The sequence below is a fragment of the Rosa rugosa genome, chromosome 1, assembly GCF_958449725.1.
Source record: "Rosa rugosa chromosome 1, drRosRugo1.1, whole genome shotgun sequence".
NCBI lineage: Eukaryota > Viridiplantae > Streptophyta > Magnoliopsida > Rosales > Rosaceae > Rosa > Rosa rugosa.
In genome coordinates this window covers 67,708,855-67,731,762 of record NC_084820.1, presented here as the reverse complement: position 1 = coordinate 67,731,762, position 22,908 = coordinate 67,708,855, and the positions used below count along the sequence as shown (strand labels likewise).

Sequence of the window (22,908 nt, the reverse complement as noted above, 5' to 3'; positions counted from 1 at the left end):
TCAATTAGAGCTAATGGATATCTCTAACATTACTATTGAGTACATCTAGATTCGGCTAGAGATGCTCTTACAAGATGTACATGTATGATACTTATAAAAACTTGAATTTTCTTTAAGTTGCTTCTTCGATTAATCTATTAAGCTTGGTTTCAATAACAATAAAATTCTTTATCTTTTAGTATATGGAACTATCGAACTTGTAAACATAAGTAGCTGATTAGTGACAACAGCAATAGCAAACTTTGGTGATTTACTCATTGTTTAGGAAAATAATCATTGAAGAAACCCAAAGTGCTTTATTAGCAATCTGGTAGGATGGTAGACCACCTTATTGTCTGCAGGCAAAATATTGGTTCCAATCTGGTAGTACTGGTACACCACCTATAATACTGGTCTCCTCAAGAAGACAATAGCATATAACTTCAACTAACTACACGGAACTGGGAAAGAAAATTTTGTATCGAAGAAAACCCCAAAATATAAATTGACTTTAATTGTCGAGGACAACACACACTTGCACACGAACTTACTCCAGACAAAAAAAAAAAAGGTTCTAATACCATGAGTTTTCACCCAGATCACGAAGGAATTAATATTGTTGTGAGCCTAAATTCATACAAACACTTTTACTTAGATTCACAAACATCCAGGAGACTTTAAGAGGTCATCAACACAGAAATAGTAGTTTTAAAATGATGTTTTGATCTTTCCAGTATTAAAGACTCAATCATTTTTATTGGAAATAATAGTCATGAATCATGTGAAGCTCCAATTTTAAGGCACAGAAAGACAACACCTTGTTTCTGTGTTACCCTTGTGATCAAATTGAAGTAGAAGAAAAGAAAAAGCTCCTAACACCCCTACATAACATTTCTAGCAAAGTAATACCAGCCATCTAAGCATTTAACTTCAAATTCCAAATTCCTCTACTTACTAACCTCTGCTGTGGATCCACCACAGAAGATTGGTAAGTGAGTTCCCATCATCGAAACCACCCAAGTTTTCAATCTTCTGCAAAGCATCTTGTTTGTTGTATATCCCTTCCAAGGAATAATCAAACCCTCTCCATGCATCTGTAACTCCCTCCCTAGTCAAAGCCGGTGCTGTCCATTCTACCAGTTCCTTGACATAGCTGACATTAGAGAACAAGACCTCAGTGATAGGCGAAATCGGAAGAACCTGAATTCCAAGCCTGATTTCTTTAGACTCTGGAGGAGCAAACCAAAGTCCAGTGTCTCTTTTATTAGACCACACTACTCCTGTGATCGCATTTGCACTTGAGAAAACGTCCTCATACATGTTATCTCCTTGGTGCACATGCCACCACTTTTGAGCTGCTTGGATTTCAAGTGCTGCAAGCAATGATGCGGTGGCGGTGAGATTAGTGTCTCCATAGGCTAACCCCATCAATGCAGCCGAGTAGTAAGCATTCACTGCCTCACTTGTGCTCTCTTGATTTCGTCCATCTGCAAATTCAGTTAACCCTCCAGCCCATGAATGCAAATTGTAGAGATCAAAGTTCCTCAACCGCGGGTAACTTGAATCTGGCTGCCTGTTTAAGTTCATGAAATCTCCTGCAAGAGAATAAGCTTGCTCCTTGTATTTTAAGCCCCAAGCGTGGTCAAGCTTTGCAACCACTGAGATTGCATAAAGAAAGTAGCCAATGTGGTAATGGTGATCATTGTATATTCCAAACCCAAAGTCTGCATTTTTATCCACTGCTCCATTTTTCGTTACAAGTCCACCCCATTTACCTTCATACAAGAAACCATTCCCAGCGAAAGTACCACTCAACCATGGCTCAACTGCATCCTCCAAGAACTTTGTAATGGTTGGAATCACATCATTAGAACCCACCTCTTCAGCAATCAAAGCCAGCCTCGCCGCCTTGGCAATCAACTTGCCATAGAAATATGAAGCCGTTATTGATATTGGCGTCGAAGTTATAGCCTGAACATCTTTCGAAAGAGCGGCAATAATATCTGGTATTGATGCATTGTCTTTGATACCATTAATGGAATGCCAAGTGACTGGAATAAGCTGTGTTTTCAACACCCAAGAGTCGCCTACAATGCCAACAAGGTCACCATCAATGCTTCTGTACTTGAATTGGTCAAGAACAGTGACATTTCTGTCCTTAACAGAAAGAAGCTGGAGATGAAGAGGATGAGCTAGCATAAGCAAGTCTCCATTCCCTGCTTTCTCCCATGTATACTCCAAAGTAAACGCCTCTGTCAAGAGGGCTTCACCGGAAACCGGGTAAGAAGAACTGTGCTGGTCTAGAACCTTCTCAAAATCAGAACCTGGCAACAATGCAACCCTTATAACGCCGGAAAATGAATCAGATGTGATCAGTGAAGGGTTGCTGTTGGTGAGACCAATCGGGGAGGACGAGTACAGAAGCCATGTCTGGTTGTTGTTGAGACTTATTGTGTACTTGTTGCGGTCTGTATTTGGAGATAGTGTGGTGATTGCATGAGTGGTGGAGATGGAAAGCGCGGTGGGATTGGACACGTTGCATGTCAGATAGGGGCTTCCCTTGACAAGGAAGAAGCGGAGATTGGAGGAGGGGATGTCCAAAGTGACGCCGAGGTCACTGAAGGAGGAGACTACTTGATGTCCTTGCTGGTTGTTTTGTGTGGCGGATATGCTAAGGTCAGCTGTGAAGTTCTGGAGTACGGAAGCGGAGGTTGCTATACGGGTTGGATAAGATAGAGTGAGGGATGAGTTGGAGAATCTGAAGCTGTAGGGGTGGAAATATTCGGCTACGTCGCCATTGTTGAGTACAAAGTTTTGGAAGAAAGAGTTTGTGGGGAGTGGAGTTTGGAGGAGGTTTGAGGCAAAGAAAGGTGAAGGGTCAGGGACAACTGTAGATTGGGTTTGAGGGAAGGGAAAGCCAGCCGGAGCTGGTTTGGATAGTAATACTCTAGCTTGGGTTTGAAGGAAGGAGAAACTGAGGGCCAAAATGAACATGAACAGAGTCATCTTAGACGACGCCATTGGAGCCGTGATGGTGAATTGGTTGTGTTTATATAGCATTGTTGCTATAGAGAGGAATTTGGAAGAGTGACTGAGAATAGAAAGTAAAAGACAGACTGAGCAAGTGTATATAGAGCTAAAAGGAAACGAGATAAAAGGAACGTGGAGGACTCTGTATCAGTCTACGTTCTCCTGAATCTACTCTGTAGATAAACTTAAGACCTTTATTTTGGTGAGTATATACCTTTTTTTATGTTATACAATTAAGAAACTAAATTAGTGGTCAACTAAATTGACTTGATGAAATAATTAGTGTTACACTGAATCAAATATATGATAATATCCTAATCCTAAAACGAAACCCTTCCTTTTTCTTCTTCAAATAGGTGGCAGTATTATCCTTTCTACAAGATTATGTTATGGCCAAATTCCCTGCATATTGTCTAAAATTTTGGCACTCGAAAATTCTTTTCCTTTTTCTGATAGAGTAAAAACTGAAAGTAAAGCTCTTGGAGAAGAGTTAATACATTACAATGCAAATATGTGTCCTATGAGCACTGCCCATCACGAATCCCAAGGCATCCATGAACGTAAATGAGTCGAGACAACATCCTGGATTCAAGAAAGCATAGAGGATAGCACTCTAGAGAGAAGACTAGTGCATGGAAGCTTTAATTACACAGAACAGGCAAGATAATTTGCATTAAGGCACCCTCCGAAGAGAGGTTAGTTCTTTCGTACTAATTTGTGTTTGTATAGGAGGAAACCCCACAAGGACAGACCACTTCAAAAACCCAAAATAGAAATGACTTGGCCAATACCAGTGTTAAAGATTGGCACAAACAGAACTATTACCCATATAAAACTGGGATCAACACGGAAAAAAGTCAAGCGACCCAAACTGAAGGGTGAGTTTATGTACAAACTGCGAGTTTACTTTTTCACAAGCATCGAGACAGATTCACAAAGGAGTTGTTCTGGGACTAGTCCTCTAGCATTAAAGAACACGAAGCTGTGCAAGGAAAGCGGCACAGAGATCCAGGAAGAGAAACTGCGGACCCTGGACCCTCTGCAGATCAAGCAGATACTTCTCCTCCCGAGTTTTAAAAAGCTGTTAGAGTCCCAAAAGAGCAGCAATATATATCAGCACAGTATGTTGGAAAAATATATAATTGAACAGTACACACTGTGCTACTCAAACATCATTGAAAGGCAACTCTTTTCAATAGGACAAATAGTAATTACTCCAGTACAGATGACATATCAAATCAGGGTTTTTCTTTTTAACCAATAAATCACGGTTAAGTTATTTTGATAGATCGTTTAAAAAAAAGGATGGAATAAATATATATTCCCATCCATCAAAAAATTGCTTATCGGTTTACCATTCTTGCAGCAATCAAGAGCAGTGTATTTCTTAAAGCCAAAGACAACAGGGTACATACCGACCTATGAGGATAACATACGACATTAAGGAGCCATCAATCTTAAAATTTTACCTGCACTTCAAACTTGACAACATTGGGTGTCTTCATAACGCCATCATTTTCTATGATGCTGGATTCGTCCCCAAAATAATGGTTATTGTTTACAGGATTGTCAACCATGCCTTCATGTTGACCAGGAGTGCCAGGAACCCACCTACACTTCATGTTGTAGTGTCCTATCTTCTTCCAACACACCCGCAATTCTTGTAAAGCTTTAAGGACTTCGGTCATTATTTCACGTGGATGAGCCCGAGACTGCAAGTATACAGGCAAAAAATGTGATCAAAAATCAAGAAATTATTGCTTCAAAAGTTGATACAACTCAACCTGCCACTATTCTACATGCTCAGAATGACCAAGATAACTTTGTGAAATCAATATAATACCAGACGTATGCTAATCAAGCAACACAATCTATTAACTGCAGCATATAGAATTGACTGTTATACTTATCAATTAAAAGTGTTCACGCTATCAATTTATAACACAGCAGAATAAATTATCAACGCTGGTCCAATTCCCACATAACAGTTATGAAGCCAAAGAAATATTAACCTGAAGTCCAAGAGCCCATTTCCTTTCAACAGGAAACTGTTGTCTAAAAGGTGAAGAACCCATTCCTTGATACTCCATATATCCTGGAAGGCGGTGCCCAACAGGTGAAGAAGCAGGCTCACTTTGATGCATACGGTTGAAACCAGATTCCTAGACCAAATAAATACATAATTTAGAAAAGAAAATGGAAACTGAAATTTATATCCAAATGGGGCCAACTATTGAAGGAGAATGCAAACTTGCACAGCAATGAAGAAACCATAACGAAGATGAAACAAGCAAATCAAGCATCGAAGAATTTTACCCCAATCATGTGAGGTGAATCTTCGATGTTTACCACAACATGTGAGTATCTCTTGATACAAATTTTGTTTATATTCAGAAATCATCATTTTCCTCAACAACTTTAAGCAGAATGTCTCCATAGTCAGTTAGCGGCTAAATGCCTTGGACATGAAGAGATAATATTTTATTTTCCAACCACGTGGTTGCTACTACATCAAGAAGGGAGAGCGAAAGAGCACATACCACAGTCTCCTGAAACTCGGCCCCAAGATAGCCACTGGATACACGAAACCGGTTGTCCAATAATAAATAGTATGCAACGGTTCCCTGAAGCGTGTTGCAACATAGTAAGTATCAAGACACCAGCTATAAAGCATAGAGATAATGAGTTTTTGAAGTTCGCACCTCATTTTGTAATCTACCACGCAGAGATTCAACCAGATGGTTCCTGTCAAATCCCATCTTCACTACTTCCTGTAAGATTTCTTCATCAATCTGCAAAAAAGCAAGGAAACAGTTGAGCAACTTGTTATAACAGACGTATCCCCGCAACTTATGTAATAGAAAAAATCACAAATGAAAAGGTCCAAAGAGTCACAAAGTAATTCTTTTATAATCACAGAGAAAAAGGCCCAAGTATGGACCATAGGTCAAGATAAACAGTCTATACGGGCAGCAATCTTGCAAACTGTCGTTTGTCAGGGTGCATGAATGTGCCTATGAAGCATAAATTAAAATAAGGACTGCAAGTATGATATAGATATGTCACTAGGAAATTCTATTGGAAAAAAATGGTATGGTGATATAGTAACTTCTTGTTACGAAAAGTACAGACCAAAAAAAACAAACAAACAAACAGTTCTCAACAAAACAAGCTCGCAGCCATAATTTGAAACAAAATCAAAGCAGAGCAGACAATATAACTCAAACAAACAGAAGAAAATAACCAACCTTCTTCGCTTGCTGCAATGTATCTGGTGGGGGCACAGCTAAGTAACGAGGAAGATGAGCCTGGAACCATGGATGCTGACGAATCTCAGGGATGGTCATTCGCTTCATTGGATCCACCACGAGCATTCTTGGGATTAAGTCCCTTGCACCAGGTGACAAATGGCTTGGAAGAGTGTATATCCCGCCCTGCAGCCAAAATGATGTCGTTTAATGAAAAATATAACAATCAACAACTTGAATGTTTCCAAAAACTGGCTTAGTCTAAATAAAAAAAAATATGTATATGAGATATGATCCTGAATAAATAAATGGATTAAGTTAATTTACACTACCTTAATTTTCTTGAACAAGTTGGGAATGTTTTCATCGTCAAAAGGAAGAGTACCACAAAGAAGAGCATATAATATCACTCCACAACTCCATACATCTACTTCGGGCCCAGCATATAGTTTGCCAGAAATAACCTACAAAAAAATAAAAAAAAAGACAGGTTAAAAGAAAACTCAAGTTTCCTACTTAACAAATCCATAAGTCATCTAACACAGTACACAGCCTCCATACCTCTGGAGCAGCATAATTTGGGCTGCCACAACTTGTCTTAAGAAAATGGCCATCACGCATAATATTGCTTAGGCCAAAATCAGCAATCTTCACATTGCATTTGGAATCCAAAAGCAAATTTTCTGGCTTCAGGTCTCTATGAACGACCATATTCCTGTGACAGTACTCCACGCCAGATATTATCTGCCGCAAAGGAAACACAGATACCTTACATAACTGATGTAAGATGCAAAACTAATTGCAATAAAGATAAAAAGATTGTCACACACCTGCTGAAAAAAGTTACGAGCTTCATCCTCCTGTAGCCTACCCTTCTCTACTATATAATCAAAAAGCTCCCCAGACTTCACATACTCCATCACAACATAAATGTCCGATGGTGTTTCAATGACCTCATAGAGTCGTATAATGTGAGGGTGCATAAACAGTCTTAATATTTTGATTTCTCTTCTCACTGCATCAAAAGGAAAATGATCAAATTCAAACAATAAACTTTAACGGGATTGACAAAGTTAGAGGAAAGTATCAACTGAGCAAGACATACCTTTCTCTTCCATTTCCATGTTCTTTATCTTGCGGCGGTTAAGGATCTTGATAGCAACTTTGTGGCCAGTTAATGCATGCTCAGCAATTTTGACCTTGCCAAAAGAACCAATACCAAGAGTTTTTCCAAGCTTGTAATTCGGTAAATACGCATCTGCGCTGCTGCCTCCACGGCCAACCGGTCCATCCATTTTCCTAATCACACGGCGAGATAAAAATTTCAATGAAACATGCAAGAACTGAAAACAAAGACACAATTGTAACTCTTGTATAGCGATATACAGGGATGTTATTATTAGGTTGATACCAACACTGCATCTTTCAGCTAAAGTTATCAACAATGTTGGAGACACACTCACTTTGTGCAATGAAGCATATGCTAGCATATAATTGATAGTCAAGATAACCAAGCATTGTGTTTTCATACATATGCTATCATTAAAAGGACTCACTTCGACAAATAGAAAATCCCCCACATGTTTCCTCATGAAACTTGAGGAACAGGAACAGTATCGTAATTTTTGTTACTAATTTGCTCTCTTTCTACTTCAACCCTCTAACTCCCATCCTGTTACCCTTCTAATGTAAGCATATGTAACTTTAAACCCACCAGACTTGGAACGAGCAACGCGCTACAGACTTCATGACTTCTACATAAGTCATAAGGAACCATCTCCTTTAAGTTTGCAAGAGTGTGTAAGTGGATATGAAGTTTACATTATGCTTGAATACTCGAAACTTCAATTCGAGTTATTCTCTGATGGTTCAGGACGATAAAAATCTGATTTCATCTAAGCCCACATCGGAATGCTTCTGCTATCCCCAATTCACACAAATCTTCAACCAGCATAAATCGCAAACCAAAATCACAAAAAAGCCAACACCTTTGAGCTGAATACCCAACCAATTACAAAAACCCAACTTCCAAATCAGAAACACAAACCAATCCCACACAAAATAAATCACACTCACCCTACCCAATTTGAAACAAATCCCAAAAATTCTCCCAAACCCAAAAAATTCCAATTAGACCCAGAACCCAACCCGCAAAAGGGATCTCATAAAAAGCAAACCAAAACACTGCAGCAACCAACGCATTCATGCATGAAAACACAACGAGAGAGAGGGAGAAAAGTAATTACAGAAATTAGAATCCGAGACCGAAGTGGGGGATGCAAAGGCGAAGAGGGTCTCTGTGTAATTTAATTGCGAAAATTAGGTTGCAGAGACCCCAAACTCGAATTTGGAGAAGAAGAAGCACACAGCAAATTTTTACTTTTTCTCGCTCGCTTCCCCCGACTTACAGAGACTCCGTCACCATCACCATCATCAACACCTTGTTATATTTACGCTTTCTTAATTATTAAACTGGTGAAGTTACTGATTCGCCCATCGGGTTTGGAGGTAGTGACGGGGGAGTTCCGCTGTGTTAGCTTTGGCTTGAGGGTAGAATTGGTACTTCGTGGGAGTTATTATGGGAATCAAGTAGTTCAAGGCAGTTTGTGGGGCTGTGGCCAAAATAGCTGCCGTTTCGCTTCTTTTACACTTCTATTTTTTACTGTCAAACTCTATTGACATGGTAAAAATTTAATTTTACACCGTTTACTTTACTTGTAAAAGGTAACACAATATGCATGGTAAGGTAAACTTTTGCACATTAACTAGTGAAAATTTTAGAGACCGTTTATTGATGTGTAGAATGGGATTGGATTTGGTATAATATGGTAGGATGCTTGGATTGACGTTTATAGTACATCGATTGCTTCTCTTTGGAAAATTACTTGAGCCTCAAGAAGGTGACCATTCTGTTTGTAGAGATAAGACAGAATGAGTTTGCTCAAAATTATTTTGCTGAGTCAATCACAACTAAGAGAAAGATGTGACATTTATGACAAGATATTCTGCAAATCTTTCTTTCATTTTCTTCGCATATTGCTTTCGAACTTTACCGGCTTGATGATTTCAAGGAACCTCATACTCTGAAACGATGGGTTCTATGAAACATATATGAATAAAATTATACCAATGACATTGTTGAGTTTTGACTGATTTGGTCTAAAATCTCACCATTAGAACTTCTTGGATTGCAACAGGAACCTTAAGCTTCATCACTAAATTAGTTAAATGCACATCATATAGCTGCACGAATATGAAACCAAACTTCTGATAGGCTTGATTCAGAACGGGCAGTAGTACAACCTCAAAGCTGAAAAACCACCATAGTATGAACTGAGTGGGCGTTCATTTGCAGTTTACAACCTCTAAGCCTTTGCAAACAAGTCATTTGACAATAAAGAAACAAACAGGCTACAAATATCATTCACGTGGCTTTTTACAATGTGGATTGTACATGATCGTGTCAACTGAAAGTGTCACCATTACAGCATTATTCGCAAAAGTTTGTAGACAACAACAGCAGCCTAGTAGTCCGGAATGGATGCAAAACGGAACCCTTTTGCACCTCTCCATGCATAATAAGCAATCCGCGTCTCATAAAAGCCTGCAGTCATATAATCATTCAGTCAGTCCATCAACCTCCTGAACATGTATCAAGAAGTTCCCCAAGTTAATGCTCAAGAATCATCTGAAAGCAGTCAGTCACATATGCATGTAGAATACAAGAAAATCCATCCAGCTAGATGGTGGTCATGCTCAGAAATATGGTTTATGCTTTACTCCGACGCTCATCTAGTTACATCAACAGAGAATTCAACATGGGAATTGGGGGAACTGCAGCCTATATATGTGTGGTAAGGTAATCTACAAGAAAAAGTTATCCAATGCTTGGAATAAAGTCATTGATATAAATACTAAACTCATTAACTTAGATATCATACATTATAGAGCCAATGAGTTGTAGAACTATAAGTTGACAGAAAAACAGGTACCAATACGTATGAAATAACAGTATATCTTGACATACCTGGGAGGAAGGTGAGAATTCCTAGAGCTAGAAGGCCATAGGCTTGGGACATATCCCCTCCCATGTGACCAGTGAAAATGAAATAGGAAAGGAAGAGAAGGAGTGATCCAAGAGAAAGCAGGAAAAGAGCAAGGCCTATGGATTTCCATGGAACTTTATCAAAGGACTTTGGTGTATAGTCAAACCGACGGTCATCGCCTCTCCCATTATAATCATCATCTTCATCAGTAGCAAGACGGCTATACTGGACATTGCGCCTAGATGCCATAGCAAAGGATGTTCAACAAGACCTGAGAACAATAATGAAGCTGACTAAGTTGCCTAAAACATAAATACAGTTAAATTTGTTTCAACAAACAATCAAAAATGCAGCCATGCATGCAAGTTGAATAGGACAGTGACAAGGTTAAATAAAGACAAACAAATTAACACTGACTTCCTCTAACCACTGCATTTAAGCTAAACTGCAGAGCATCCAGAAATAGAAACGCAACACAAAGAAACACCCAAATTGCATTGGCAAGTAGAAATACTTGACATACGAAACCCCTAACGCACCATAACGGACATGCATGTTGCTTTTCTATGAATTAAGGACAACCTTTCAAAGATGAAACAAAGTGTATCGAACAGGGATACAGAACTCTAGTACAAGCTCAGCTCGGCACAGAGATTCAGTAGAATTTGGAGTTATGTTCAACTAAGAAAAATTTTGAGAACAATGAATATATGTTCTTACCCTATCTCTTCAATTCCATATTTCCCACTACATTTTTGGAGGTGAAGGGTCAGATTTCTTATACTCCAATTGAAACGCCAACCCTCCCTATCTCCAACATTGTAAAAACTAGCAAGCTTGGGAAGCTAAACCCAAGTCACGATTATGCAAACTATAATAGGAAACCAATGATACACAATCGCTCACTAAATCAAATATGCCTAAACTCCTCATGCTAGATAACCCAATTGAATAAAAGTAGCAGAAATCAAAGAACAATAGTACCCAATTGAAATCAAGACTGAAACTTTAGTATAGAATCCAATCCAAATTACCGAACCCATAAACTAAATGAGAAGAATTAACGAAATCTACTTACAGGAGACTTGTGGTTTCAACCTGAACAGCGATCGCAAGCCTCAAAACTCTTCTCTGCAAATGGCGTAAACCCTAATTTGGAGATTAACCCAAGTCAATGAGTGTCTCCAGGTAGTAGTTAATAGAAATGAGAAAGGGATCAACTGGGTAATTGGGTTGAGCGAATCGAAGAAGATTGAAGTGGAAGATTGAAGATTGAAGATTCGAAGATGGAGTGCTGGGAAGGAAGAGAGGGCCGTGTAATTGGGTTCTATTGGATTTCCCTGATATGGGCCTTCTTATTTTTCGATGAGAAAAAACGATTACAACCTAAAACCTTTATTACAACTTACATTATGAAAAATAAAATTAAAGGGCATCAACTGTCACATTTTTTCTTCCAAATGAAAAGAAGAAGAAGAAGAAAAAATCTTAATGCTTAGGAACTTCTTGGCCGGGATCACTACTTTAAGTCTCCGTTAACTTTGCATTAGTGAAAAAGTTAGAGGTCTAGTACTATCGTGATGAATAAACTAAATTGGTGCATTCGTTCATATTTTGGGTTCTCATATTTTTATTGAAATTTATAATGCACAAATCGACAGCAAGCTCATCGTAATTGTACGATCAATTAGGGTTTAATAAATCTGCTGATAGTTACATAAAATTTCTTAATTTCTTTCTTGTTCCAGTTTCACTAATTACTGATTCAGAATCCAGAATACAGATCCCTTGTTAATGTGGCCAATGCTTAACATGGTTCTATGGTATCACGAAATTGCCAAAATACCTAAAGATTTTCTTTTCTCTAAAATGGCATCAAAAAGGAGAGTTACGTGCACATCATACATGTGTTCTGTTAACAAAAATATGGACATAGATACTATTACGTCGATGGACAAATACTATAGTAACAATGCAAAAATATTTCTTATACCATTTTAACCGATTTATGATATACAATACACGTACCTTTTTCTTGTTTTCAAATTAACTTAATTACATGCATGAGTTGTTGATAATGGGTCTCTGGAGTATGAACTGTCTATTTGAATTATGCGTACGCACTCGGTATATATGAAGCTTCCAGCAACCCCGTCGAGAAATCTAGTTGGTCCGCATGCATCTATTAATCACTTGGAACTGAAAAAGCTTGCTGCTGCTGCTGCTGCTGCTCCCTCAAAACCCTAATCTAATTCCTAATCCCATGTGCTGGTCGGTATGACTCTTGCTTTGCATTCTCACACTGCTCCAAGAAGCTAGAATTGCTAACACATTGAACCTGGATAATAAAGAAAAGCTCTGCTAGCTCCAGCATATATGAAATATATAAATCTTCTTAGTTATAGATATAATCTATTGTTATGGTTTTGGGTATATGGATTGTTCTTGTTAATTTCAGAGCTAGTGAGTAGTGATCATGCACATCTTAACTAATCAACCCACTGAATATATTGTCTTCTTTTTATAATGCAGGACACATGCATGTGCAGGTGATCAATAATCAGTAAGATCAACACTTTAATATTGCACGAAGTAGTTCCCAGATATATATAAATACGCATATAAAGTTGTATATGAACTTCGATCCAGAAGAACAACAGGCTTTTTAAACCTACGATGTATGTATCCACTTTCTTTTCTCTGCTATTATGCTCCTGTATTTGCGTGCATGGCATGTGATCTTTGCTCTTTCTCATGGACAGATCGCCACCACTTCATTTTTTTAATTGCTGCTTGGAGCCACTTTTTTCATCAGTGATCCAAATAGCTCGATTGAGCCGATGGAACACTAAACACTCGTTACTCAAAAGTAATTTCTACTGCACTGCGAGGAATCTACATGTATTATCATATCTTTAAATCAGGATTTACGGTCCTATATGTAGAGTGTTAATTTATTATATCGTATTGATACGTAGGATTCTTAATGTATGTATGCCAACGTTTATTTCAACTTTTCGAGCAATGATCTTTTATGCATTGGTTTGCCGAATCGATGATGTCTCTGCGTCTTCTTGATGCGGTTCGGTTTGTACTTTGTAGCAGCGGTGGTCCTGCGTCCTGCTATTGTTGTTTCCTCCCTTGGAGGGTTTGCACAACCTTGACTTGCTTGTGCTTTGGTTGTATTTTGTAACTGTCGTTTAGTTTTTGTTTGTTAGGTTTGCTTTTTTGTTTGTAATATATTATTTGAACAGTTTTTGGTTAATAAAAATCATTTCACTGTGAAAAAGAAAAAAAGCAATGATCTTTTATAAAAAATTTAAAAAAAGACACGATGTACATATATTCCTGACGCCAAAGTGCTTTATTACTAAGCTAACTCTTGGTGCTAAAACTCAATCTCAAACACATCATAATGCATTCATCAAAAAAAAAAAACACATCATAATGCATGTTCCACTTTAGAGAGGCCAACCAAGACGAAAGTGAACTATTAGGCGGCAAATCATCATGGGGCACCATAATGTTATGTTATTAGGTTAATAGGTTTACACCATGTCACTTTGCAATCTTCGCCGGTGATTAAAGAGACTAAGCCCTGGACCCGTTGAGATAATTAAGTATTAATATACTTAATTAATGTGTGCCCTAGCTAGGTTGTCTTCTACTTCTTCTTCTTCTTTTTATTTTATTTTTTATCTCGAGAAATAGAGTAAATATGTGTATGGCAGATTTTGCTACTAATCTTTTTCAATTCGAAACCAAAACAATAGATATTATGCCATCATTGTTTCATTCCTTGCAAGCATATAATATATATATATATATATATATATAGGCGGGTTTCTGGAGCGGACGTCGACACTATCTCTAAAGTGCGGACATCGATGCTTCTACAGCTTTTCAGGCGGCGACGGCTAAGCCAATCGTGCCGAACGGAGATCGGAGGCATCCCAAACCGCTTCTGGGCAGCGATCGAGGTTGAAGGTTCTGGGCAACGATCGAGGTTGAAGGTTCTGGGCAGTGACCTTACCTACAACTGCAAGGTTCTAGGAAGCGCTGCAAACCGGTCGCCGGTGACTCCACCCGATTGCAGACTGGTCCGGCTCCACCCCTGACCTCCGTCCGGCAAGCCTCGCCGCCCCGTCGCGGCCTTAAAGCGGCTGCAACGTGGACTTCAGAACGCCTCGCTATAAACACACACGCATACACACCATGTTTTATATCTTTCCTTAACATCAATTCACCCATTATTCTCACCGAATAACTTACTTAATATTACTGAGTTAGACAAATGAAACTTTCTTCTTTCTTTTTTTCTTTTTTTTTTTTGAAGAGAGGGCAAAACAGCCCACTATTTTATTGAAAAGATAGTAGAAAGAAGGAGGGGACATATAACCTTACCTCCTAAACCATACAATTCTCTAACTAGAGATGATAAACAAATGCTCAATTACTTGTACATGCATACAAGCCAATCCAAACAAAGATGGGAAGAACCATGCAAAACCGTCGACAGCTTCTTGTCTTTGTGGTCCACAGTTAGACAAATGAAACTATCCCTTGAGCCAAAGTACGTGCTTTATTGTTAATAATCGTCTAAAAGATAACTTTTATTAGGTCCAAATTAAAGCTCCAAAGCTAAACACATATCATAGTGCATGTTCCACTTCCGAGAAATACAAAGAGGAAAGTGAACTCTTGGGCAAATCGATCATGAGGGCACCATAATGTTATGTTATTATGTTAGTTGAGTTCTACGCCACTTTGGAATCTTGCATCACGCTCATCATCATAGGCTTTATATCATTTTCATAAAATTGCTTTTGCTTGTTACCCAAAACTACTTTAATATCTCGTTCGCTAGCTACATAAGTTTTCACGTTTGGTACTACTCTCATAGTAAAAAGTGACCACAACCATCTCCATCTATCCCTCTCTCCATCACTATGCATCTTTCAGTGGGGTTCCAAGCTAGTGTTCACGGCTCTCGTGTCACAAACTCACAATACATGAGTTTTCTCTAATGAAAATTTTGAAAGGACAATTTTTAGGGGTGAACGAGCATATTCACCCCTGTTGTCGATTAACATATTTTTTTTTAATAAATTTATAATCCAACGGTCTATTTCTTAAATTATTCTTTAAAAATCATCTCTGTAAAAAATCAATCGAATCGGAATTCGTTTAATTATCTAATTGAATCAAACAAATGGATGGTTCTAACAACACTTACTACTACTATGATAAACCGTCCATGTATTTCATAGAAATGAATAACTAAAAGGTCTTCAATTTGATTGATTTTTTACAGAGCTAATCTTTGTATTACGTTATATAACATGAATGGTTGGATTAGAAAATTATAAAGTTATTATGCGTTAATCGCAAGAGAGTGTGAATATGTTCATTCACCCTAGAGGTGAACCTAAGAATTGTTCATTTTGAAAATAAGGATGTAGTAGTATAAATTTCTAAATTATTAAGAGTTCAGTGCTTTGCATGGTGAAGAACAATATTTTAATTAAAATTTGAAACACTTATTTACCACAAAGTTCTTAATTTAAAATTTTCAATAAAACTCCCACATAATACAGATAATTTCTGGTCCTGGTCGAAAAAGCCTTAGCGAGGAATAAATACATCTACTAATCTAGGTTCCCATATTCAAATAACAAAGGTACCCATTCTGCATACGTTAGCAAAAACATTAAGCTTAATTAATATTGTTGTTCTACGAATAAATTAAAGTTTGAATTCGATGCCTCCTAGCGCTCATGAAAGATCGAGAACAAAGCCTCATAATCCCTATCATAGGTCTGCTTTTGGTTTTCGGTTGTCATCATCACTCATTTTCAGAATTTTTCTTTTTGTTTATAGAGTTGCATCCAAAGAAAGTAATTATACCAAAATTATAGCTAGGATTGGGACATTAGGAGGCAGAGAAACAAAAGCAGCTGTATGAAGCTGTAAACCATATAATCATATCAAACCAAAACCATATAAAGTCATGCATGTTAGAACAGGAAGACAATCTCTTTCATTGGTTGGGACTTGGGGTCATAATCCAATTGTCATATTAATATAGCATGAGTTACATGTGTGACCATGTGGCTCAATGCCAATCCTTAGTTGCAATAAGGAATTATACAAGTCTAAACTAAACTATAAATCCCTCGATAAGTCGCAAATGAAACTTATATTAGTGAGAATTTGTGATGAATTAATGTTAACACACGTGATGTTGTAGTTTTCAAGGAATCTTAGGGCAGGATCAGGGGCCGGTTGAGATGATCAAATTACATGGAAAAGTTGACTCAATAACTTGCAAAGTCAACATCATTGGATCACAGTCACATACTAATTAAATTAATCGAAGACAATGAGATCCTTAAAACTTTTCTCTTGAAAACCCTAGCGGCAGGTCATCGTCAAGGTTCTTTCGAAATAGCACCTTATCGTTCAGTCTAACCTTCGTGTCGTTTTTTTATAATAAATCTTTTTTTGTGTAATTTTGCCCTTGACAGTTATTGAAATTTTAGTGCGCTCATTGGTAATTTAGTCATTACGAGCAGAATAGACCCAAATTAATTGGAGAGTTTGGCCGCCTTATCTTGCATTTTTGGTGGCAATGGCAAAATGTAGGCTTCGATGATCTAGGTTGTCTCGTGTCTCTTGGGCGTGGGAGTCTTTAGGCCTTGGTGGGAATGGGTTGTCGAGTTGGTTGCGACCCTCATTTATCACTTTAGCTTCTTAACTTTTTTTTTTTTTTTTCATATTTTGAAAAGGGGTTTGGAATCTAACCTAAATAGAAAGTTTAGGCCCACGGCCGTTATTTGTAATTATAGCTTAAAGATAATTGTACACCGAGGGAGACATAGTAGTGATAGTACATAAACCTCGAGTACTAGTACAAGAATCCTCAAATAGTGTATTATGAATAATCACATGAGCCTCATATATCCAATAATCATCTAAATAAGAAACACTAGGAATGTGTGCCAATATATAGGCAACACCATTTGTTTCACAATAAATAGATCGTAAAGTTAAAGATTGCGCTCATATTGGCTTAACGTTTGGTTTTTACTTGCAAATATTTCGTGTAATTATTTGGTCGACAAATCTTTAGTTGCACCACAGTTTTAATTTTAGTCTACGCATTTATTGATCTGACTTTCTTTGGTCCTGCATTTTAATTACTTTTCAATTTTTGTCACCAATTCAAATTTTGTTATTTGTCATCAAAATCGCACATGAGCCTCGTAATCTAACATGATTTGGAACTAATTTGACTAATATTAAAGACATTCAAAAAATCTAATGAACACAATCAAATCATATAGGAAAAATTGAAATTGTACGAAAACACACCTCTAGTTAAAAATTCAATAATTAAAGAGACCCCGATTTGCAAACCATAAGTAAATAGACAGTCGAAAATAATCTTTCCAAACTAAAAAATTTATTCTTTTCAACAGAATCTTAAAGTTACTATTATCAGCTCCAGATTAATTTTCACAAAAACAGAAATTTATTTTCATTTGAATTTTATCCAATGAATAAGAAGTTACCAACTTAGTGGGGGGGGGGGGGGATTTAAGGATCTCTTAAATACAATTAACATTCTTCCTCTCAAACCAAAAAAGAGGCAAGACTTTTTTCTTTAAAAACGGAAAAACCTCCTCAATCATGCAAAGAGTGAACAGAGAGTAGTGGACAACCTGACATTTAAAACAGAGCAAGTGTTGGTTGGCGAATTGAACAAACAGAGTGGGAAAAACAAAGCCAAAAAATCTGATATTTCCGAAATTTTGTGAAGAAAGACAGACGTGGAACCAAAAGCAAATGCCAAGTGTTTGACAACCCCAGCGAAATCTCGGACAGCATTGCTAAACTCAAGGTGAGGTTCACAGATTTGAACCAATACCAAACAGAGCGACCTAAGAAGAAGAAGAAGAACAACAACACCCACCAACCATTTATATAAATCACCTTCCTCTATCCTCCTCCTTTTCCTTTCATCCCTTTCCATCCAATCCAAAGCTTCAGAAGGAAATAAAACAGAGCAACTAGCTAGCATTCGGACTCGGATCCGACATTGTCGGACCCGTCCGTTGCATGCCTTGATTTTCTCTCTCTCTCTCTCTGGCTGTGGCTCTGTTTGTTGTTTCAGAGAGAGGAGGGAGTCTAATCTATAATCTAGATACAGGTACGGTTTTTAATCATCTGTGGTTGCTTTAGATTTCTGGGTTTCTGTCAAAGTTCTCTGTTTTGGTGTTTAATACATAGATGCTTTTCTGTTTTTGATGCATGTCTGTGGAATTCTTCACTCTTCTATTGTCGTTGTGATGATGATGAATCATTGGTCTTGTTGTTTATTAAAGTAATGGTTTATGCATGATTGTTTCTCCAGTCTTTATTTGTTTGTCTTCTGGGTTCTCGTTGGATGTGGGCCCTGTGCAATTTCTATGACCTTTCTTTCGCCATTTTTAATAGTAAAAAACAGAAGCTTGAGCTTCCTTGAAACTCAGAGGGTGGGTGACCCTCCACCACTCTCTTTCTCTCTTTATGTATCTGTTTTTGAAGTTTGGAAGATGTCAGGAGCTTTTGTGGGTGTGGAATTGTGTACTTTTAGTGTGTGAAGGAGGAGTCACAAGTTCTGAAACTAGTGAGGGTCTTAAGGATTTGGGGTTAGGAAAGAGTCAGAGATTTGTTTTAGAAGGTATATTGGATCAGACACTTGATTTTCATGTTCATTGCAGAACTATCAATCCATAAATAAATCTCTGGTTGAATTACTAGCTAGTGTGGTATTTCAACTTACAAGTCAGCTTTTGACCAAGTATTCTTTGATAAACTCATTGTATTCATTAGTATTAGAGATGTCTATGTATGATCCTTGTGCTTTCTTAGCAATCTTTCATTCTTCTGTGATGTAATTTGTCTCGGTTGTTTCATTTTGTTAGGCACAAAAGTTGGAGTACTTTATGAACACATTTGTGTCGTAGGGAATTGCCTGATTTAGAAGCTGCAATGGGTGGTTGTGTGTCAACCCCATCTAAAACGATTAAATCAAAGAAAAAAAGCCGTAGGGGCAGCAAATTCCATGGAAAGATAAATGGTACTAAGAAGAAGAATAGTGATGGAGGAGCTCGAGTAGCAGATTATTCTGTCAGCGAGTTTGTCCATATGGGGTTTGAGAATGGTGCAACAGCTACTTGCACAAGGTCCAAGGTTTCTAATTCAAAATTCCATCTCACGGAGCTGCAATGGCACCACACTCCATCTAATGCGAATGGTTTGTGCTCTCTTTTCCCTTTGAAATTGAACTGTATTTTGGCCAAAAATACTGCCTGAAAAGTTAGTTTGCTGTTGAATCTGACATTTTGGAATTTATTCATTTGCAGCCATTTGCCAAGATGAATCTTGGTTTGACTCCATCAGTGTACTGGAATCTGAATCAGATGACGACTATGTTAGTTTACATGGAGGTAATGGCCTCTAACTGACTAAATGGTATCTTTCTTTCATGTAGAGAATGAGTATTGTATATCCACTAACATGGCTTATGGCACGATGTGGAGTAAACTTAAGTTGGTTAACCTCAAGATGCACTAAGATTTCCATGACTCACAATTACCGCGTCTACTGAATACCTTGGTCATGAGCAGCATAACTGCAATCATGTCAAGTTTCATCTACATACTATATGTAGAGTGTTTTTAGTGGTTTTAAATTGATTGAGTATGCTGCTTATATCTTTTCTTACAATCATAATTATTTTCACGCCTCTGCTGAATGCCTCAGGTTTAATAGCGTACCTGTGATCATGACAACACACACACACACACGCGCGCGTTTTGCATAGTGTTCCTAATGGTTTTAATGGATTGAAGTCTCTAAAAATTCAGTATTCTATTTTCATAATGTATATATTGTACATTTGTTTTAGAAATTTGAAACAAATTCTAGAAATTTGAAACAAATTCTCTCTTTCTGAGCTACTTATTGGAAAAGGGTTTATTTTTTATAACAATCTTCCCTTGTTTTACAGATAGTTTTCCATTAGTGGGCAATGCAATTGGGAATATCCCTGGTGGTCAAGTACTTCAGTATGAAAGGTCTTCATGCTTTGTTGATAATGGGTGCAAGTATGAAGAATACCAGAGCTATACAAAAATAGATGGAGGTAAACTCATGGGCAAAGATGAACACAGGGATTCAAATCGGTTTCCCCGTACTAGTATCCAGGGCTTAGACAGGAAGAAGATGCTAGACCAATCTCGTGGAAGCTTTAAAGGACTGAGAGAGGATCGACGTGATTCTAATGAGAAATCTGGCTTAGCTCGATTAATACATTCTCTAAGTTTCAATGATAAGAATCTACATGCACAAACACCCTCTCAAAGAAAGCCATCAACGGTTTTCAGGGTTTCTTTTAAGAGGAGGTCCTGTGATGCAGAAGAAAACAATGAACAATGTAAGTGTTCACATAATTCAATTTTTCTGAGTAGAGTATCTTAATGGCCAATTTATTTATTTTTATACATTACTTGGTACTCCTGGTTGTAGAATATGTTGTCTTGGTTGCATTACTTTTATTACACAGCTGACAAATGATACATCTGCAGATCAATCAAAAAGGTTTCTGAGTCTGCCTAGAGCAGGACTTGTCATTCCCTGTTGTAAAGGAGAGAAGATGACTCCAGGATGTTGGTCTGAGATTCCACCCTCCAATTTCAAACTCCGTGGCGAGAACTATTTCAAGTATAGTTTTGGCAATTTCTTTCTTTAAACCAACTAGACTGAATTTAGAGATTTGCAGCTAGAGCACTACTCAGATTACATTATAATTTTCTGTTGGCTTTACCATGTAGAGATAAAAAAAAGGCACCTGCTGCGAACTACAGTCCCTATACTCCAATTGGTGTTGATCTATTTGTCTGCCCCAAAAAGATACATCACATTGCTCAATATCTCGAGCTTCCAAAAGTAAATGCAGATGTAAAAGTGCCTCCACTCCTCATTGTAAATATACAGGTATTTTTGCAGAACCTGATCATGTAGGTATGTGCTTTTATTCCTGAACAGTTTATCATGTTGTTGCTCTGTGTCTTGTTGCAGTTGCCTACTTATCCAGCTGCCATGTTCCTTGGTGATAGTGATGGAGAGGGGATGAGTCTTGTACTGTATTTTAAAGTTTCAGAGAATTTTGATAGAGACATCTCTCCCCAGTTCCAGGAAAGCATCAAGGTAAATTCACTGATCTGTTGATACACTTACTACTCGGGACATTGAAAGAATCTAATTGTTCAATGAGAAATTTTACAGCTGTTTGATTCTGATATTAAGTTGTAGTATTCACATTTCTTCTTAGATATGCCTTGGTCCTTTACTGACCCAATGAGCTTTCACTTGCCAAATATAATATTTCATCAATAATTGTGTACTTAATCTGATGATGTATTTCAATAATGCTTCAGAAAATGGTTGAAGATGAAACAGAAAAGATCAAAGGATTTGCAAAGGATTCGACTGTACCTTTTAGAGAAAGGCTAAAGATCTTGGCTGGGGTGGTTAATCCTGATGAACTCAATCTGAGTTCTGCCGAAAAGAAGCTTTTACATGCATATAATGATAAACCAGTACTTTCACGCCCCCAGCACGAATTTTATAGGGTAAAGACTATTTTATTTTATTGTACTTTGATATTGTGAGTTGCAGATGATGAAAGTTACCATGTTGTTTAAGGATATATATATATATATATATATTTTGACTTCATCAATCTCTCTCACATGCAGGGTCCTAATTATTTTGAGATTGATCTGGACATTCATCGGTTCAGCTACCTTCCTCGGAAGGGACTTGAATCTTTTAGAGAACGTCTGCAAAATGGAATACTAGATATGGGTTTAACTATCCAGGTAGCCAGATTGTTTGTAGCTTTCATTCATTTTGACTAGAAAGTTTCTTCATTGTCTGAAAATAACCACACTCTTGTTAACATCTTCACTAACCCTATTTTCTCTCTCATTTTCTAGGCACAGAAACAGGAAGAGTTGCCGGAGCAAGTGCTGTGCTGTATGAGACTGAACAAGATTGATTTTGTTGATCATGGTCAAATACCAAGTCTGGTCACTAATGATGAATGACAAAGATGATTAGATGCAGGGGATGGAGTTTAGAGAACGCAGATAATCATGAAATTCGTGATCAAACCGTCCTTCTGTAAATCCAAGAAGAAGAGAAGATAATATTTATACCTAGGAAAGTCTTCCTTTGTATCATTGCAATAATCACTAGTTTGAGTCGATGTGACTCTACTACCCTCCAGCAGCTTTGTATGTATTACCTTCATAAGCTGCTTAGGAGTTAGGAGTTAGGAGTTAGGACGGTTTGATATTGGTTCACATGTATGTAATTGCAACAAGGTCTTTGCAAGCATGCTCTACACTAGTTCCTTGTGTTAATTATTAAAAGTTAACTAATGATTACGCTTAATCTTAAGTTCCTGAGTCATTTTGTTTTACTCCCTCACCGGCTCCTACCTTTCATTTCAGTAAATGAAATATAACTGAGAAGAGGAACAAAGACTAAAA

The 22,908-nt window shown here is 37.6% G+C and overlaps 4 protein-coding genes across 5 annotated transcripts; 1 reads left to right on the top strand and 3 right to left on the bottom strand.

Annotated features, from left to right (window-relative positions):
- Positions 1-561: 561 nt before the first annotated feature.
- On the bottom strand, positions 562-3,378 carry LOC133726341 (glucan endo-1,3-beta-D-glucosidase 1-like). Its single transcript, XM_062153870.1, has one exon. The coding sequence runs from the start codon at positions 3,037-3,039 to the stop codon at positions 934-936; it is 2,106 nt and encodes a 701-aa protein (XP_062009854.1). The 5' UTR covers positions 3,040-3,378; the 3' UTR covers positions 562-933.
- A 266-nt stretch (positions 3,379-3,644) lies between these two features.
- On the bottom strand, positions 3,645-8,685 carry LOC133726346 (SNF1-related protein kinase catalytic subunit alpha KIN10). Its single transcript, XM_062153876.1, has 11 exons — positions 8,504-8,685; positions 7,363-7,556; positions 7,088-7,272; positions 6,819-7,001; positions 6,590-6,721; positions 6,258-6,443; positions 5,712-5,801; positions 5,550-5,633; positions 5,022-5,171; positions 4,479-4,721; positions 3,645-4,090 (listed from the first exon to the last, which is right to left on the bottom strand). Exons 2-11 carry the CDS (start codon positions 7,550-7,552, stop codon positions 3,977-3,979), a joined length of 1,557 nt encoding a protein of 518 aa, XP_062009860.1. The 5' UTR covers positions 7,553-7,556; positions 8,504-8,685; the 3' UTR covers positions 3,645-3,976.
- Positions 8,686-9,511: 826 nt separating this feature from the next.
- Positions 9,512-11,689, bottom strand: LOC133726352 (uncharacterized). Its single transcript, XM_062153884.1, has 3 exons — positions 11,382-11,689; positions 10,285-10,574; positions 9,512-9,861 (listed from the first exon to the last, which is right to left on the bottom strand). Exons 2-3 carry the CDS (start codon positions 10,550-10,552, stop codon positions 9,782-9,784), a joined length of 348 nt encoding a protein of 115 aa, XP_062009868.1. The 5' UTR covers positions 10,553-10,574; positions 11,382-11,689; the 3' UTR covers positions 9,512-9,781.
- A 6,298-nt stretch (positions 11,690-17,987) lies between these two features.
- On the top strand, positions 17,988-22,838 carry LOC133726345 (uncharacterized). Of its 2 annotated transcripts, none has more exons than XM_062153874.1 (10): positions 17,988-18,515; positions 19,273-19,604; positions 19,714-19,797; positions 20,361-20,786; positions 20,938-21,073; positions 21,184-21,346; positions 21,431-21,559; positions 21,790-21,984; positions 22,111-22,233; positions 22,351-22,838. In XM_062153874.1, exons 2-10 carry the CDS (start codon positions 19,340-19,342, stop codon positions 22,459-22,461), a joined length of 1,632 nt encoding a protein of 543 aa, XP_062009858.1. In that variant the 5' UTR covers positions 17,988-18,515; positions 19,273-19,339; the 3' UTR covers positions 22,462-22,838. The 2 variants fall into 2 exon arrangements, with proteins under 2 accessions (XP_062009858.1, XP_062009859.1); XM_062153875.1 differs by lacking the exon at positions 17,988-18,515 and adding an exon at positions 18,859-19,028.
- Positions 22,839-22,908: the final 70 nt, after the last annotated feature.

Coding starts and splice junctions, on each gene's coding strand:
- LOC133726341 (XM_062153870.1), bottom strand. CDS start 3,039: ATGCTATATAAACACAACCAATTCACCATCACGGCTCCAATGGCGTCG.
- LOC133726346 (XM_062153876.1), bottom strand. CDS start 7,552: ATGGATGGACCGGTTGGCCGTGGAGGCAGCAGCGCAGATGCGTATTTA. Junction 7,002..7,087: donor CTCGTAACTTTTTTCAGCAG/GTGTGTGACAAT, acceptor CCTTTGCGGCAG/ATAATATCTGGCGTGGAGTA. Junction 5,172..5,549: donor CCGAGTTTCAGGAGACTGTG/GTATGTGCTCTT, acceptor TATTTGGTCTAG/GAATCTGGTTTCAACCGTAT.
- LOC133726352 (XM_062153884.1), bottom strand. CDS start 10,552: ATGGCATCTAGGCGCAATGTCCAGTATAGCCGTCTTGCTACTGATGAA. Junction 9,862..10,284: donor AATTCTCACCTTCCTCCCAG/GTATGTCAAGAT, acceptor ATATGACTGCAG/GCTTTTATGAGACGCGGATT.
- LOC133726345 (XM_062153874.1), top strand. CDS start 19,340: ATGGGTGGTTGTGTGTCAACCCCATCTAAAACGATTAAATCAAAGAAA. Junction 19,605..19,713: donor CACTCCATCTAATGCGAATG/GTTTGTGCTCTC, acceptor ATTCATTTGCAG/CCATTTGCCAAGATGAATCT. Junction 19,798..20,360: donor CTATGTTAGTTTACATGGAG/GTAATGGCCTCT, acceptor CTTGTTTTACAG/ATAGTTTTCCATTAGTGGGC.